Source organism: Tachypleus tridentatus, chromosome 13, assembly GCF_004210375.1.
Source record: "Tachypleus tridentatus isolate NWPU-2018 chromosome 13, ASM421037v1, whole genome shotgun sequence".
NCBI classification, from domain to species: Eukaryota; Metazoa; Arthropoda; class Merostomata; order Xiphosura; family Limulidae; genus Tachypleus; species Tachypleus tridentatus.
In genome coordinates this window covers 128,149,250-128,168,632 of record NC_134837.1, presented here as the reverse complement: position 1 = coordinate 128,168,632, position 19,383 = coordinate 128,149,250, and the positions used below count along the sequence as shown (strand labels likewise).

The following is a 19,383-nucleotide window of genomic DNA, read 5'->3' as shown; positions in this document are numbered from 1 at the left end:
AATAACTTTATCCTGGTACAGTTAAATTATATTTCATGTATTACATTCTCATATTTATAACTAAATTTTGACATTTCTTGGCTTGATTGTACTAGTAGCTACTCAACTAATATAAATTCAGTCTATCTCTTTATTCTTAAATAAATCTATTACTTTCTCATTTCTTTTGTTTCTACTTCTCTGGGAATAAACAATTAGAATAATAAACATTTTTTTCATTGAGCTTACTCATGTTGTTAAAATATATATTACATTTTAATATAAAATTATATTATATATATTTTTTTAAAATTTAGACCCATTCTTAGTTATACATTTTATTTCGAATAAAACGATGTTTCTCCTGACTTCAAATCACGTTTACACAATACAGTTATTCTATTTATTCACAAAATAACTTAGAAAAGTTATATACACATCTGTGAGCATGCCACACAGTTATGTCTTACTATTTTCTTTACTGTTCCACGTGTCTCCACTAGTGTGATATGTAAAATTGCATTAACTAAACTCTGATAAGATATAGTAGATGAACCCATCTTTATTTACACAGTTTTCATGAGGTTTTAAATTTAATTCCAAATTCTGAACTAGTATGATATGAATAACATAGAAATCTTTAATATTTCTCTTAAGCATTTCCTATATTTGAAAAACATTAGTCAAGGTCTCGTCTGTCCTTCACGTTTGGCCTATTACATGGATTATCTGTTGTGTGATTTTCAGCAACTTTTCTAGCCTCTCAGTCATGCGTGAAGAAATAGAAGTAAAAAATCCGGGGCTTTTCTGGTGACGTGTCATTCTGGAAAGATCTTGTGGGACTTGATCTTGTAATGTTGTTTTCAGTTAAGCTAGTTCTTAGTTCAAATTATTTAAGTGTTAAATGGACTTCCACCTTGTTTTTCTGTTTTGTTTGTTTGTTTTTGAAATTTCGCACAAAGCTACTCGAGGGCTATCTGTGCTAGCCGTCCCTAATTTAGCAGTGTAAGACTAGAGGGAAGGCAGCTAATCATCACCACCCACCGCCAACTCTTGGGCTACTCTTTTACCAACGAAAAGTGGGATTGACCGTAACATTATAATGCCCCCACGGCTGGGAGGGCGAGCATGTTTGGCGCGACTCGGGCGCGAACCCGCGACCCTCAGATTACGAAACGCACGCCTTAACGCGCTAGGCCATGCCAGGTCCCACCTTGTTTTTCATTCTGCAAAGCCAAATAGTTTGTGTTTTGTTTTATGTATTGTCCATTTCTCTTAAGATACGTATTATATTCACTTCAACCTTAAACAAAGTGTTTTGTTCATTTATCAATTATTGTTGGAATATTTCGTTTCCAAGCTAAGTTTAACTTAACTACATTTCTGAATGAAATCTTTCACTGTTGTGGTTTTGCAACTTACCTGTTGGTCTAAATGACACGCAACTCGTTAATTTAAACCTTGCTGGCATGGAATGGTCACTTCTAAGACAATTAATAACCTATGGTGGATAGGAGACAGATGCTGGTGTTCAAAATTATTAGAAGACATGCATCATTTCCGTAGCAGTCCTCTGTTAGGTGTATATTTCTCACTCAAGTCTAAAACGTCATGTAAGAGTATTCACCTTGGTTACTCAATCGAGTGGACAAGCTTCAGACCACTAACTCCCAAACTATTGACCAGAGAAACGTTATTACTGCTTTTTTTTAATGCGATATAAAACCTAGCCGTATGAAGACCAAGTGTAAAAGTGTATATGTATAGGTTTTTGATGTTGTCACTATCTTATGACTTTGAACCTCATCAATGGAGGTAGTTGCAGGTGACTATAACTGGAGGTGATATTGGTAGTTGACATGTGATAGTCAGAATTTTATCACTGTCAGATTTGACAGCGTGCATTTCAGAAAAAGCGTAAGAATGTCTGCAATAGCCAGAAGTATCTCTAAGAAATGAAATCAGCATTAAAAGTCGCTTGGAATGCTGAGATAGTATTGAAGTAATTTATGATTACAATGGCACTGTGCTGTCCATGCAGATGGCCAATGTAAATGTGGAATTCTCATGTATATTTAACTCCAACAGTTAAATGAGTAATCCATTCTAACGAGAAATTCATCATGACACATTTTATGAAATATACATCGAAACCAACCCAACTGAATTATAGAAGAATACTGGAAACCAGAATTTCTGAACGAACTAAGCACTTTATTTAGTTCAACAGGACACTTCATGAAAACACAACATTAAAATTTCAGTGTGTTTTATAAGCAAACTATCAGCTTTGTGACGGATAGTTATACGCTGAGGAGAACAATCATCTCAATAATGGTATTCAAACTTCGAATCGATTAATATTCTCAACCACATCATTTCAGCAATTGTTTTAAGGGAAAAGAAGGAAGACATAATTTTAGTACTTTTACACCGTTACATGATAAGCCTAAAATAATTCTTTATCAACACCAGTTGCACAAAAACCTGGAAAATTAGGATAAGAATGACTCTGAACAAATTATGACTGGCATAAGAAAAAACATTCAGTTTAAAAGTGGTTATTTGTTCATTATGCATGTTCATTTGCACCAGCATGTGAGCATTTTTGTGAATAAAAACATCTTCACAAAAGAGAAAAAAACATCGATATTTATCGAATGCCACATCCCACTTTACTTTCAGCCATTCCTATCTTTTACTTTATTTCCATTAATTAATTTTTAAAAACTATAAATCATGTGTCATCTATATAACAGTGTTGTGCTGTCTCTGTATACGACAGAATTCACAGTAAAACACAGATAAGAAACTGTAAACAATGACACTGTAAGAAAATGGTTAAACAAAGCATACATATGAATTGATGAATTGATAAATTTAGCACAAAACTACTTGACGGTTATCTATGCTAGTCGTCCCTAATTTATAACTGATAGAACAGGGGAAGGCAGCTAGGTAGAACCACCAACTCTTAGGTTACTCCGTATCAACAAAAAGTGGAATTAACCGTCATCTTATAACACTCCATTGAAAGGTAATTGAGTGATGGAATTCGAACCAGCGATAATTCAGTGCCTTAACTACGAAGCTATGCCTGGCCAACACTTCAATCGTGAGTTGTGTAATATGCATAAAAAAGAAAAACCCTTTAACACAAATAAAAAGAATATACACGAGAATAGGATCCTCCAGCTACATACAACGTATTAAAATGAAAAATAAATGTTCAAGTACATAGAGAAAAATGTCGTTAACTTGACTGCAACAGGCATCTGCAGTTTTGCATATTTTTCATTTTTTTTCTGCAAAAGCTACTTTTATTGCTTGTAAGTCACATATAAACCCTAAGGCTTTACACTTTACATAATGACTCTTATCAATATGTAAATGCTTGTTTTTATTTTTTCACGCAATTTCATTGTTTTAAACATGTAATATCTAGGTTTCTACATTTTCAGAGGTTGAGTTTACTATATTAAAACGATTTTGAAGCAATCCTACACTGTTATATGAATGTTGAAATGTCCAACTCAAGTCTGAAGACTCATGCACCTTGGCAGTAGCCCGCAGAACAGGTTTTTCGAAAGGGTATAATGTCAGAAACATACTACCCCACATACATTTTTTCCATTTATATAAAAATATGGGTTTCTCACTGTCAGTTTGAACACAGAAATCCATAGGCACTACATCTCGTGAGGTATACGACAGGTTAACAGATATGGTGCAGAAGTAATTTGTTCACTTTTTTAGATGGAGATGCTCCCTGACTATCTTGTGTAGTGTTGCCTGGGATAAATGAACAGCTTTGTCACTGATCTTTGTGTTTGCTCTTCCTATAACATAATACCACATTTTGTAAGTTTTACTTTTTGCATGTCTATTTTTGAATGGTTCAGATGTACCAAGTTGATATATGCCCTTATGTGTTTAAATAAAATAAAGTTCAAGGAACATTCCCATCTTGGAGATACTAAATCTTTGACCTAAATGCATCTTTATAATCTCGTGTATGAATATTTGAATTGGAAAGAGTGGTTACGCATTCTTCACAAAAGTAATTAATTTTCAGTGACATCACAGTATCGATATAATAATGTCTAACTTTAGTTTAACCGAGATTTTCTAAAGGGCTTCAATTGTCATACCACTTGTTTACTCGCATATCCAAAATTGTTTTAGTAGTCAATCCTCCATATGTTGCATCTCTTTCAAATGTAAACAATCCTGGTTTTATCTTTTAATATATTGTCATAGCTAGTTCCTCATGCATACACCTGACAAAACTTGTGCCTGACTATTCGTCTTATCATCAGCCCCGTTTCTCTTTAGCTTTGTAACACATTACCCAATCTTCTCATCCTCTCGCGCTCTAGGTCTGCCAGTGACGTTTAATTTCTGTAGTTTGTTTAAGGTTGTGGAAGACTGGAATTTACATTGTAGCTGCAATAAAAAAGTTCCCAGAGATATTGTTGGCATGCTCATGTGAATATTCCAGATGGTGATGATATTGCATCTAATGTCACAGTTTATACATTTTGACACCAGTTTTTGATCATTCCTCCATCTCCCATTATTTGTTGTTTCTAACCTCAAGGAAAATTTTATGTTTAACATTTTTGTTTCTCCTTCAAAAGCGCCCCTCACGCTAGTACAGCGCTAAAATCAGGGGTTCGATTCCCCTCGGTTGGTTCAGCAGATAGCCCGATGTGGCTTTGTTATATAAAAACACACACACATTCAAAAGTCTACATATATGTCATTTTAGTGTTTCTGTACTGTAGTGGACGGTTTCTTCATTACAGACGTCAGTTGAGTGGTTGGGTGCTTACAGTAAGAATAACTGTTAGGAGGAGACAGTTCTTCGAGTGTGATCCCTCTCCAGAAGTCATACTCAGGGTAAGTCTTAGGCTTGTAGAGTAAAAAAAAAAAAAAAAACAACATTCTCCACTAGAGAATATTCATTGATCTTTCATCGTTGCTAAGCAAAAATCCTAACAAAAGAATCCCTAATAATTAGTACTGAACAATTAAAATAAGACGTTCACAAATTTTAAAAGATTGTTCTTAAGTATCTAATGTAGAAATAAAAATATTTAGCAATTAGGTCTCTTATAGATAAGAATTTTATGTTTTCTAAAGTCACAAATTGGACAATTAGCCTAAAACCTTTTCTGGGATTTTGTCTAAAGTCTTGTATGGACAAATGTGAGTGCACTTAATATTATTCAAAAATATGCTTTCCAAACTCATATAAACATATCTGTTAAATAGGTTTCATATGGGATAAGCATACTACCGTGTTTCTCCGAAAATAAGACAGGGCTTATATTAATTTTCACTCCAAAATATGACACTAGGGCTTATTTTCGGGGGGATGTCTTATTTTGATATATTAAAAAAATGAAGTTACAAAGTAAAACTATTAAACTAACCATTTAAAATAAACTATTAAACTAACTGATTAATACTTAAACAAACTAATTAACTAACTATTAAACTAATTAATAAATTATTTTTTTTTATTTCTTTCCTCTTCCTGCCACTCTTAACTAGGGCTTATTTTAAGGGTAGGGCTTATATTAAAACTATCCCCAAAAATCACACTAGGTCTTATTTTATGGGTAGGTCTTATTATCGGAGAAACACGGTACCATTCTACCTCTGGAATCATTACATAGAAATAACTCGGACAAACTACCATGGATACAATGAGTTATTCTGCCATTGTTTGACATTTAAGAATAGAGCATACGTTTAATTTGGAACTAGTTAAAAGTACTGCTAATTAACGTGTCTTTCTGGAACTATACGTTTTTCATTTTTTTACTAGTGTTATCATGAAGTGGTAAAGTTCTTCATAAGACATACAGATATTTATATAAACTCGTTTTTTTCTTTTTCATATATTACAGTTCTTTGTTTGTGACGATATTTCAGTACAATATACTTTTGAGTATATAACACTATAATAACACCATTTGGTTTACTGAAATATCAGGATTTGGTTTCATAATTGTTAAGTGCAAAGCTACACATTGTACTAGTGTTGCGTCCACCATCGGTTTATGGCGTTGTAAGCTTTCGCAATTAACCGCTGAGCACGGGGGGGAGCTGAAACGTTTAGAGGATAATAAGGCAACGTATTAATACGTAAATCATTATAACACATTAATTTTATTGTAAAAAGTCATCTGTAAATTTTAATCATATCTTTATTCGGTTTTCAGAATGAAAAGTGTTAAAAGTTGTGCTTAAAGTTGGAAAAATGAAATCAGAATTTGTGAAAGCAGTCTTATCATGAACGTTACAGATTGGTTTAATGTTAAAATTAGACAATCTTATTTGCGCTAAATCAAAATTAGATTACACTTCTAGTTATGGAATGTCTTGGCATGAGCTAAGCTAAATCAACATGCCAGAAGAGAAGCATGTTTTAAATATAGCTGGATGCTAAAAAGAGAAATCTCTGTTTAGTGATAAATTACTTTGGATTACAAAATCTAATTGTAGAGTTAATGGTTACGTTCTTAATTATGCATTATACAATTAGTAGAAGCAAAGAATCAAAAGTAAAATTTATAATTAACATAACTTAAGAATTTTAAGAGAAATATTGTGTAATTTTTAAAGTTTCTTAATAGAATCAAATGTTGAGCATTTGAAAATGTATTTCTTTCTGCGTAACAACTATGTGCTCATATCAAAATTATTATCAGGTTGAATGACAAATTTAAATACAGCCTTTGGGTAATGCAGAGTGAAAGTAAAAAAAAACAAACATCATCTGTAATCTGACTGTATTCTTTTTATCATAAGTAAATATTTATTATCACTGTTAAGAACCTTAGTGCCCAGAGTTATTGGATGTAATTGTTGGATAACAAAGTAATACATTTATTTTTTATAGAAAAACCTGCCTTGAAATCTAGGCAAATTTTAATGATACGTTATTACCAAAGTTGCATATTTATATCAGAATATTTTCTTTTCTTTTTTGTTATTAAGTAAAAGAAACAATCTTGTACATGTTGAAATTTCATGATATTAAACTAGCATCCTTCTATCTATACAGTGTATACTTTTGATGACAATTGCAGTTGTAATTTTTAGCATGTTTTCATATGATACAACCAAACCTTAGTCACACTTCAACGTGTCATTGCAACAGTTACAATTACTTCATCATATGTTCATGGGGTGAAACCAAAACTAACAGTCACTATATATATCAATTGTAACTTCACCATATCTTTGTGCACTGAAACCTGCAGTCACACTATATGAAATTATCACAACGTTTGTAAAATATATCGCCTCTTAGTTTACCTACTATACAATTAAATGACATTTATTTGAATTTTGTATAAAAAAAATAGTTCCATTACAGACCTGGAAGGAGATTGTTTGAAAACTAAAGAATAACCTGCATAACAACCTTGTGGTGTCCTGGTAATAAAGAAACCACGTTTCTTCTGAAACACTGTTTTCTCATTCACCTTAATTTGTCAAGCTTTTTACCATGTTAGTTTTCTTCTACACCATGTAATATGTTTAACAGGTTCTATATAACATCATATCAGGCTACACTGTAGACAAGTTGTGTAAGCAGACAAGACAAAATAAGTGTCACCGTTCAAGAGCACACTTGTAGCTTTGATGCAATTGAGGACGAGATTCATTAAAACATATCACTAGTTGCCGAAGTTGTTTCAGGTTCTATCTTCAGAAAACCGTTATTCATGTCCTTTATTTATCATAGAAGTGATGACACAAAGAATGTGGACTAAAATACACAGTGTATATAATAGTGATGTACATTAGTAGTTGAACTTATCTAACTTGAATTCAGAGAGTTGAGCATGTTGTGAACAATAATTTTAAAATGCACATCGACAAGTCACCTGAAAACCACAGCCAATATGGAAGTCATCATGGAATGCAACTCATCAGAATTACATTTTGACATTCTTTGGCTTTATGTAGGTAATGTGACACCATCAACTCTGAACATGTTTGGAAATGGTTAAGTAAGTCTTTCACACACAAAATATTTATACACTCAGATAATACATAGGTGTTCTGATAGAAGATTTAGAACTTCCAAGTGTACTTAGTGACAATAAAAAACAAATGAATATGGATCAACTTGGGATAACAGAACCATCACAAAAAAAGACCTGCAACAAGTCATATCCCAACCATGAAAAATAACATGCAGTGTCTACTAGGAGATGCAAGTCCACAAAGACTAACAATAAAATTACCTATACAACTAATGTTAAATTTGTACATTTTAAAGTTAGTTACTGATATTGTACATGTAGCCAGTGCTAACAAAAGATGTTTACATTAAAGTTTACATTAACAGGCCATACAATAAGTGTATTAATGGTTGCTTGTGTTGTAGATGTATATTGAGTGGCAGTATTTAGACTATAGATCTAAAGCAGTTGTTCTCAACTGTTTTGACTTAGAATACATTTGTAAACATTGATTCTTATTCATAACCCAGTAAAAAGTTTCAGTGTAAAAATATCTAGCTTACTACATAATTTCTAAATAAATGAGTTATTAGTTATTTTGAAAGTTTGTGACCCCTTTTACAAATTCTCAACTTACATGTTGTAAATAAAGGAGCATACTTTTGACAAATATAAATTAATGTCTTATTTATATATTCAATCTGACTGGATATGCTGTGGGTTTAAACCAGAAATGTCTTCAATAATCTTATGTTAAGCAATCCAACTGAATGTACTCCAGGTGAAGATTAGAAATCCCCTTAAAACCCAACAAAATTTTTATTGAGAAACCTGCACTACAACTGCAGCAATCTGTATGATTAAAAACTGTAGTGGGAGACGTTTTGCTCATAGTTCTGACAAAAGTTTATACAAAACAATTATAATATTAATATACAAAACAATTATAATATTAACATCAAAAGTTTATTATTTACTCAAACGTATGCTTTTCACTGAATTTCATGCAGCAACAAATTCCTTCTCTTTTTTGTCATAAGAAGGTGTTAAGAAACTCCATCTTGGATACACAACAAATAGAAGACAATTTGCAAACTACTGCAAAAAAGCAAGGTCAATCACCCACTCTTCCTACAGTACAGTGGAGCTGCATCAGGTAGAAAACTGATGATGTCAACAGTTTCTTCCCAAAGAAACTACTGACACCAAGTCACTTCTTTCCCCATCACATGCACAAATAACAGAGAATCCTATTTTCACAACAGTCAGTATGAGAAGACAACTGACCCTATCACAAATCTGCTGCAGGTTAGAGAGAGTCATTGCTCTGTTCACGATCAGCCTTACTTTCCACCCTCATTAGGTGTCTCTGTAAGATCTTTCATCTTGTCAATGTACTCAGCAAATATGTCTCGAAAACGAGACCATGATTTTTCTGGAATGGTGATGGCAGTTCTGAAATTGCTTTTCACCTACAAGATAAAAAAATTCATATTTTCTTACTTCTATATATTTAAAAATTCATTACAGTCTTTTAAATATTTCTGATGCAATAAATAATTTAGTAAATCATTAACATTATATTTGTAAACATTTTTATTCAAGAATGATATCTCTTCAAGGTGAAAATATTAATTTCTCATTCACAGTTATAAGAGTGCTGTAAATACTATTAAATTAACCTCATTAAAAAAAATGATGAAGCTATCAGATTGTAAACAGTCATCACATTTGATTTTAACAAAGAAAGTAATATTGCACTTATTTATATTACTCTGTGTGTGTGTGTTTTTTCTTATAGCAAAGCCACATCAGGCTATCTGTTGAGCCAATTGAGAGGAATCAAACCCCTGATTTTAGCATTGTAAATCTGTAGACTTACTGCTGTACTAGCGGGGGGATATATTTATATTACAAAGTATAGCACAGAGGCTGATAATTTGGCTGTATGTGCGTCAACAGAATTTTATTTTCAGAGATTGGGTTCAAGTAAATATTTACCTAATGTACCAGGGACTTATTAATTCATTCATTAGTGAAACATTTACTTTCATATTCTTCACACTTTGATTTATTATTACTAATAGCAGAAGCTGTACAAGGTCATGTAAGCTAGAATTTTACCATCAAACTTTAACATTGTACTCTGGCATCAAATATGGCATTCAAGAATTTAATGAGAAGTTAACACTTGTAGTACTTTGAGCACCAAACATTGAGGGTAAAGAACAATGAAAATTTATCACATGGAGTGAAAGTCTTGTTAATAATAGTAGAAAGTGCTTCTCTGAATTGAACAAATTGACACAAATTAAAATTTTGGTACAAAATGTTGTGGCATAAAAATTAGTGAGTGTTTAGAGCAGTGATTCCCAAATGGTGTGCCATGAAGCTGCTCTAGGTATGCCACAAACTTTTGTAAATCTATGGCATCAAGTGTGCTTTTTCATGACCATGTACATTGATCAAGTTTATTTAGACCAACGTAATCTTATTATCCTAACACAGAGCACCAAAGTAGAATAAATGAGAAATTCCTGTAAGTGCAGTGACACTCACATGTCCTCTTTTCAGGTTTGAGGTGAGATGGGTGTGCTGCAAAGTTAACATTATTCTCCTAGTGTGCCATTAGCAAAAAGAGTTTGGGACCTAGTGGTCTAGGGCACTAAATTTGACGGTAAAGAGCATTAGAAAATGGAAATGTACAGTGAGAGTCTGAGTTTAATGTCAAACTTTGACTGTCAAGATCGGTGGAGTTACTATCACAATTTGGACTTGATTTACTGTAGCAGTTAAAGAAGAAATAAATGTTACCTAGTGAATAATGCTCGCTTGCCTGCACTGATGAAACCTCTTGAAGTAAAGATGACCATTTGTAAACAAAATATTTTGCAGAAAATCCCAGGATTTTCTCTTTATAAGTTTGACCATCTCATTCAATATTTAGCAGAGCAGCACCCAATAATATTGCAAATAATAAATAATGTTAAACACATCACTGTGGAACACTTTATAAAATATTTAAATGCATAGTTATAATAGAATGCTTTTATTCAAGTACTCTATTTTTCTTATTTTAGTACTTCAGAACAATTATATTAAAAATAAATGACTTATGCCATTTTGGCAACCTTTTAGTTAGCATTAAAAATCTGTTCTAACTAGAAAGTGTTTTTGCTTAATATTTGTCTGAATTTATGAAGCCTTTGCCAATGAAAGGTGATCTTTCATGCTATAAATAATACACCTTTTTTCACCTTACAGTTTACATATGCATAACCTCTAGAATTTCTTAAATGAAACCATCAGCATACAGTAAAATTAAAATACAAAATAAAATGATGAATATCTTTTTTTTTTTTTATCAGGAATGACTGCAGAACTTATGACACACTCCCAAACTGCTTACCTTTACAGCTTCAACTTCTAGCTTTTACTTGTGCACAGAAATGACTGCAGAATTTATGACACACTCCCAAACTGCTTACCTTTACAGCTTCAACTTCTAGTGTTTTTACTTGTGCTTTCTTTTAATTTTCTGGTTCTATTACTGTATCATTGAGCAACTACTGTACATTAAAAGCAATAAATCATGGTAGGAGTCAGTATCAGGTTCTTCATCTGATGAGCTCGAAATATTAGACATTATTTTCCTGAAGTGCTGGCTAAGTAGTGGATAAGGCATTTGACTTGTAATCTGAAGGTCATGAGTTTAAATCCCCATTATACCAAACATGCTAACCCTTTCAGCCTTTGGGGCATTATAATGCGATGATCAAACCCACTATTCATTGGGAAAAGAGAAGCCCAAGAGTTGACAGTAGGTGGTGATGAGTAGCTGTCTTCTCTCTAGTTTTATACTGCTAAATTAGAAAATAGCTAGCACAAATAGCCCTGGTGTAGCTTTGCAAGAAATTCAAAAGCAAACTGAAATGCTAAACTAAAAAAAACTAATTTTTTACGTTCTATTTACTTTTGTTAAAAATATATGCAACAATAAATACAAAATATACAAAAGAAATAAGGATTTGTAGCACTCGCTGATACTTGAGGCAGTTTTTGCATTCAAGTAGTATTCTTCAGTAGGTCTCGAGGTTTGCATATTTGGATCTTCAAGAGAAAGAATTCACACAACTTTCAAATAAGCATTTTAGAAAACAAAAAAATATATCAGTCACTACAGTATAATGTTTCTAAACTACAAAAATTTATCTGACTGCCTACATAAAATTAAGTAAGCTAAAACAAATACCTTTGTCACTCTGAGCAGTAAAATATGATCAACACAAGCTCAAACATTTTACTTACTAATGGTTTATGAGGGACAACTAAACAAGACATTTAAATAGAAAAATAACTGTTTGTTACATTGGTTATAAGAATATCTTTCAGGCATATAATTTTAACTGGCAAAAATTCTCAACAGACAGAGAGAGAATGTGGGGACTTCTCTGGTGAGTTTGACAAATTTATTGATATTTTAGTAAGTCAAGATGTTGAGAGGCTCTTAGTTCTTAGCTTATAAATATATATAGTATGTTTATACTTGTTTGAATACCATAGAAACTTATTACCTTATTACTGTAGTTATGAATTTCTGAAACTGAGAAGTCAGGAATAATACTAAGATATGGAGAAATGTTTCAAATACTTACTTTTAAACTTAAGATGTTAAAACTTTAATATTATGCATAATATGCTTTCATACCAAATTTACATTAAAGGTCGTATCACTTGATTCAGTTTTAAGGTAACACTATAAAGGTTTGTGACAAGTGTAAAAGAGTTAGGTCTAGATGCATGGGGTTAAAAGGAAAATCTTGAAAACCATCCTCTCTGCAGATAATAAAGAGTAAGAATGCAACAATATGCAGTTAATAATAATTCTGTGTATGCCACCAAGAAAAGTCCTACTGAGAAGGGAAAGTCTAACATCTCTTCTTTAAAAAGCAATGTACTCCATTCTCATACAAACCCATTATTTTACTTGAATAACATTTTGTGAAAAAAATTACCAGAAACAAACAATTGTTAGCAGGAAGTTAAAAAAAGGTTGGTTCAAACATTTACTGATGAAATATTGAACTTGATAAGAAATGTAGGTTTGCAGAATGAAAAGTAAATCTAAACTGTGTGTATGTGCTTTTTGTTGTTGTTGTTTTTTTTTGGTAGAATTATAAAGTGGTAGATGGAAAGGCAGAAGACACTATTAAACAGTGTGCTGAAGTACTTGGAGAAATTTCAAAAGATAAGATGTCAGGAAAGGGGCTAGGTGAACTAAGTATTATGTGAGAAAGAACTTTTTTTGCAAGCTACACTGTGTGGTTTTTATTTTCACATGGTATAAGCATTGCAATGAAGAACACCACAACTGGTGATATTACAACACTGTAGAATTGTAGAAAAAAGTTTGAGCAAATAGCATGAAAAATTATCACATTTATATAAAAATACAATTTTTACTTTAAAAAATTTTGAACTCTAAGATGTTTTTTTCAAACCGTACAAGAATTGGAAATATTTTCTTGTCCCTTAACTTAAAACAACTTTTAAACATTACCTCTGATACACGCATGTATATTCCTCTGATATTCTGGCCAACATCAAAATAGAAATTCTTGTTCTCCACCCAAATGTGACGAGCCTCTGGGAGGTCTCCTTTAAACCCTAAGATATAAAATATAATTCACAGAAATGTCAAATTAAAACATTTGTGAATCACAGTACAATCCCTACAACACTATAAAGGGAAGAAATTATATCTTAAGGGGGAGAAAACAAAGTCTTTTAAGTATAAAACTGAAATCTTCAAATTCTGTAACATATTACCAAAACATCGCAATGAATTCTTTGGATTTTTTTAACATGATAAGCACTTAATGTAAAATCATTTCAAATGAATTTGAAAAGCAAAATGTGTATATTGTATAATTATGGTTCACCCTACTTGTATTACACCATACAAATACTATTAAGTTTGGATTTATATTCATCATATTTAATCCATTAAGCAAAATCCATGCTACTAATTAAGGTAAGAACTACACAGCTAACAGAGAAACAGTTATGTGGTATTATATTGACACAGACCAATTAAGTGGTTTGCAGTGCTAACACTGGAGAGTTTTAAAACAAAGCAAAATATATAATAATATTGTTTCTTTTCTCATTCAACTAAAAGCTAATTTTATTTTATAATTAATGATATTATGCAATGTTTAGACTTGTATTTATGTTAATCTGAAAATATTTTGTTATTGTGCTTACTTCATAAAATAATTTAATTAGAAAAAGTTAATAAGTGATAATGGGTTTCACATTTTTTTTTATTTATATTTGTACAGAGAAAAAACTGAAAACATTCATTGTAATACTGAAAATTGAGTAAGCCTGAAAATTTTATAAGACACTTGAAGGCATAAACATTGCATAATATCATTAATTATAAAATAAAATTAGCTTTTCAAACCAAGACCTTTGGTTAATTTAATACTAAGGGTTGAATATGTTAGAAAACAACAACTTTGTAGCCTCACCACATGATAAACAGTCAATGTCATGACATCTGAAATGTACTATCTGATATTTGTACATTTTGATAACAGCCCTACCACATAGTTACTATTGCAAAAGGCTTTGTTGCAAACCTGTCATGTCTAAAGCATATCACTCCTCCCTACAGCTTACCATAATCAATCTACTGTAGGGGGATGACAGTTTCCTAGCAATTTAAGCGTGTAGAAATCCATAAGCACAACACATGATGTTTTGATTGATACGTCTTTTAGTCGGAATAGCATTAATACCTATTCAAGTATTGGCTGTTTGAGGTATGTGATGGTTAAATGGTTATGTTGTGGAAACAAGACAGAGATCCTTCTTGATTGTGTTGCATGAGACACATACATGAATTTTGCCATTACCTTTGTGTTTATGGATTCTCACCTGTTAGAAAGTGTCTTACTTTGTTTACCATAGCTGAGGTACAACTTAATGTAGATTTCTTTCCGAATAGTCTTGATGTGTCAAGTTGATAAATATTACTTTGTTTTACAATGCAGTATGTACATGGGCTTTCTCTAACCACAAAGAATTAAATTTCTTTCCTGAACACATATTTATGAACTGAATGTATGAATATTTTGTTATATCAAAATACTCTTATTAAAATCAATCAGTTTTTGGTGAAATCACTCTACTTACAAAAATTGCAATTGATGTCAAAGCATGTCCCACTATGACTTTATACTGACTGTGGTTTTCGTATGATTTACTGATTTGCATATTCAAAACAGTTTTAATATACATGTACAAGGTTGGATACATAATAATATTTAAGTAAAATAAAATCTTGAGTATTTCTTTGGAACTTATGTTGTAAACAGTCATAGTTTCATATTTCTTATAATAATTTCAATTGATACATTATAGTTTCATATTTTGTTGAAATAATAAAATAGAAAAGGTGTAAATTACCAAATGATGTACCATCATCAGTGCCAAACTCTTCTAGCAAGTCAGTAAGGTTATCACGAAATTCTATCATTCCTTGTGCTGGTATAGCAATCTGAGAACGTGGACCACCTTGTGTAATTGTTTGAGATATCTGTAACAAAAATAATGTTCTCCTATGTGAAGATAAAAACTAAGTGGAAAATGTTTTTCTTTTTTTTCAATTTTCAAAAAGCATACTCTAAAAATCTAACAGTTCAAACTGATTTGATTACATTTCAACTGTTTTAAATTTTCTTAATGTTTCAGTTTCAACTTTCATTCAAGTCTGTACACAAAAAACAGTGTGAAAGAAACATTTCAAATCACTAAAATTAATTAAGTACCAGCATTATAAGCTACAAATATGTGTCTGAACATTTGTAAAAATATCAAAGTTACCCATAATCTTAAGAAGGCAGCAGTGCATTCATTACAATAATGTTTCTAGTATCAAAGCAAAAGACCAAAATACCTTCATTCTAACAAGTATTAATATTTTTCTGTATGACCAATAAAATTATAATGAAGTTATAATACTACATTTATCAAGGCTTAAGTTTCTCTTTTTAAGTACTTTTTTTTCCTATGACTTTTGTGTACACACATACAATGACTAGCTATACAAGATATCCTACAAATGTTTTCTATCCGTAAAGTAATGAAACTTCAGGAAGAAAACACATCAAACAAAGTGTGCAAGAAGTAATTTCTCCATGTCTATTTTAAGATATTCTAAAATCTAACTCTTAACAGCATGCAAAGAAGACAGATGCCACATTGTAGTTTCATACTGACAGAGTAGATGAATAATGAGGTACTGTTTGTCAAATCTTTTAAATAGTCCCACATGATTGGCACTCCTGACATAACTATTGAGACAATTCAACAGTGTTCAGAAAGTACCACTGATCACAAAAAAACTTACACTCTATTTATAAATGTAGTTTAAAAACAAATTAATTTTAATCTTTTAAAATAAAATGTCACTAACTTTACACTAAAGTAAGTAATCTCCTTTAGTTTAATAACTAAGAATACGTGTTGTTTTTTTAAATATCTTTTGGCACAATTAGCAACAATGCAGACTTTTAACATAATCATTGCTGATTTATGGTCAAAGATGGAACTGGGCATTTAACTCAAAATAATCAATAACCTACAAGCATTAACTGATCACAATGATTAGCATCACATAAAGTAATCAATAAAAATTACAACTAAATCAATGAATATCATAAAATAATCAACTGGTGTTTTATTTCCAATGTTATAATTTTTTTATACTTAAAATGTATTTCTGACAGTTACTTACTTCTGTATATAGCTATTCTTCCTCAGTGGTGTTCTCTATTTGCAGTAATTTTTCATATGCCTTTCATTCCCACACACCCCTCACTTCACATGGTTTAACCAATTCTGAGATGCAGCCTACAATGTGACAAACCTACACCAACAGAAGCACCACACACCCACATGTAACTTGCATGACTCCCTCTATGCTACACTATCTATCTCTTTGAGTTTGAGCAAAATCTTAAGCACTGGTTGACAGTGAGGAGGAAGGGTGGGAAGTGTGATAAGAAGTAAGTACCTCTCAGAAATACATCTTACAATACAATACAATACTCAGAAATACATCTTACAATACAATACAATACTCAGAAATACAAAATAAGAAAGATGCCCCTGGAACCACCCAAAATGCAATAACAACCTCAGAATAAAAACACTGAAGGGTAGAGGGAAGAATCAAAGCAAACAACAAGTGCACACACCATGACCCACAGCACTGGAGTAGTGCACTCAAAATAAATTGAATGATCGACCAGAGATACCCTAAACACATGTATAAGAACTCCATGTTGATTAGTTCAGCTCTAAATCACAAATTCAACTGCTGATAACTGACTTCTATGCAGGGGTAGGTTGAGAGTTTCCAATTAAAAAACTGAACTGCATTTATGCCTGCACACTACATGTGTGAGCTCATCAAGTGGATTGGTTCAGCTCTAAATCCAAACCTCAACTACTGGGGCCTAACATCCATGTGGGATAGGTGAGGTATTTTAATCACTATGATGGTTCCCTCCAAAAGTCATGCAGAGATGAAGTGTCCATTTAAAGGGCATATCATCTACATCAGCAGAAAACCACTATTCTACTTTCAACTAAACAGAGTCTTTCGTGATGATGAGAAACCCACTCAAAGTAAAAATGCATCTAAGGATGGCCAGTATGAGTATTAACATTTTTACCAAAATAAAGCAGAGAACAACATTTTGATCTTCTTAGGTCATCTTCCAGTTAACAAAAACATAGATACATTTGAACAGTCTTTATTGTTTACACTGTGAGTAACTCCATGATCTACCACACCAGTGGCTTGGAACTGCTAAGTAGTGAGGGCTCTTGCACTCTACTCAAATAAAACTGGTGGACAAAAACACAGCAAAGAGTCTGAAGAAGCATTTACATTAAAGATAGCACAATGGGTGGCAACAAAACATTATTTTGAAAAGGACACCAATCCCAATTTATTCCATCTAAGGAACAGCAGGGATAAGCAGCAATCCCTTTCTAATTTACCCATAAAGTTCATGGGTTAGTACATTCCAGAGCAGGCATATTTATGAAGCAAAATATTATGAGGAATAACCTATGAGCAATGTTGCAGAACATCCATCTTTAGTTTAAGTGGTTGTAATGAACAGTATGTATTTTGCAGCCATGGAAATTTTGAAAGGTAAGTAAGTCAACATGGCTTTTAGATGCAGTTTTTTGTGTTTTTTTCACAATTGTAAGAGATTGATGAATGGTGCCTCTCCAGGTATAATTCATAGGGTTGGATCGTGGTGGAAATGTGAAATAAGCCCCTAAAGAATATATACATAACAAAAGAAATACACCTTATCTAGTTACAGTCACACTGAAGTCTGAAGAAAGGCAAAAAGAGAAAGATGGTAATCTGATAAAGAAGAAACAAACTCAATGCAGAAAGTAGACGGAGTGGTCTGTGCGCTTACTCGAAGAACTTCTTCCAAAGGACGATGTAAATGAGATGACAGGAAAAAATAGTGTCTAATCTGATTTGAAGACACTTGAAAAAAATTACAGGAAGAAGATGACAAGGAAGGTTAAGTCAATTGAATTTAAAGTCAAGCCCAAATAGTAAGATTGGAAGGAGAGAGGCCACAAATGGAAGATGGCTGCCAAGGAATAAAAAATCAGGAATAGTTACCAAACTCAAAGACTAATTGCAAAAGATATTCCACTTATGTTGATGAACCTAAAAAAAAAAAACAGAAAAAGGGGTGAATGAAACATGCTAAAAATGAAGCTACTCACAATGACAAACTGGAACTTCTCACCAGGCAGCAGATAAAAATCAGGCATGAAGATTAAGGGTAGGAAGAACTGGATGAACTACTTGGGACTAAGGTTGCCATATAAAGGATATAATTGTGAGAAGAGGCAAAGTGTGGCAGGCCAAATCTGGAGGAGCCCTAGAAACTATGGCCAGTAAGAAGCAATCTGAAGGAATGAACACAGAGGGGAATGGATGATAGAAATCTCACTCTGGAAAGGGGTCTGATGGGAGGATACAAATAAAGGATTTGTCTGTCTAATCTTAATAGAATCCATCAACAGCCAGTGCAAATGTATGAGATACCAAAGGTCAAAACTCAAGTCATTTTGATATTTAAGATTGTGGCAAATGCATCCAGGTGAAAAAACAAGAAGATCCAATGTCTGATCACAAAGAGAATGAGAAAAAGTGTCTCCCTGTTGATTGAAATATGTACCATAACCATGTAATTGATAATAACTGGGTAGATGCTGGCAAGATGAAGAAAATGATCAACAGCCTAATGTATGGCAAGTAGCTTCAGGTTACTGATAGGGTAAAACTGCTCAGTTAGAG

The 19,383-nt window shown here is 32.4% G+C and overlaps 1 protein-coding gene across 1 annotated transcript in view; it reads right to left on the bottom strand.

The window, feature by feature from the left end:
- Positions 1-8,917: 8,917 nt before the first annotated feature.
- LOC143238436 (transcriptional regulator protein Pur-beta-like) overlaps positions 8,918-19,383 on the bottom strand; it is a 31,697-nt gene continuing 21,231 nt past the window's right edge. Inside the window, exons 5-7 of the mRNA XM_076478667.1 lie at positions 15,444-15,592; positions 13,528-13,634; positions 8,918-9,439 (exon numbers count right to left, since the gene is read on the bottom strand). Coding sequence (XP_076334782.1) covers positions 9,311-9,439; positions 13,528-13,634; positions 15,444-15,592 — 385 coding nt within the window. The 3' untranslated portion in view covers positions 8,918-9,310. The remainder of the gene's footprint in view (positions 9,440-13,527; positions 13,635-15,443; positions 15,593-19,383) is intronic.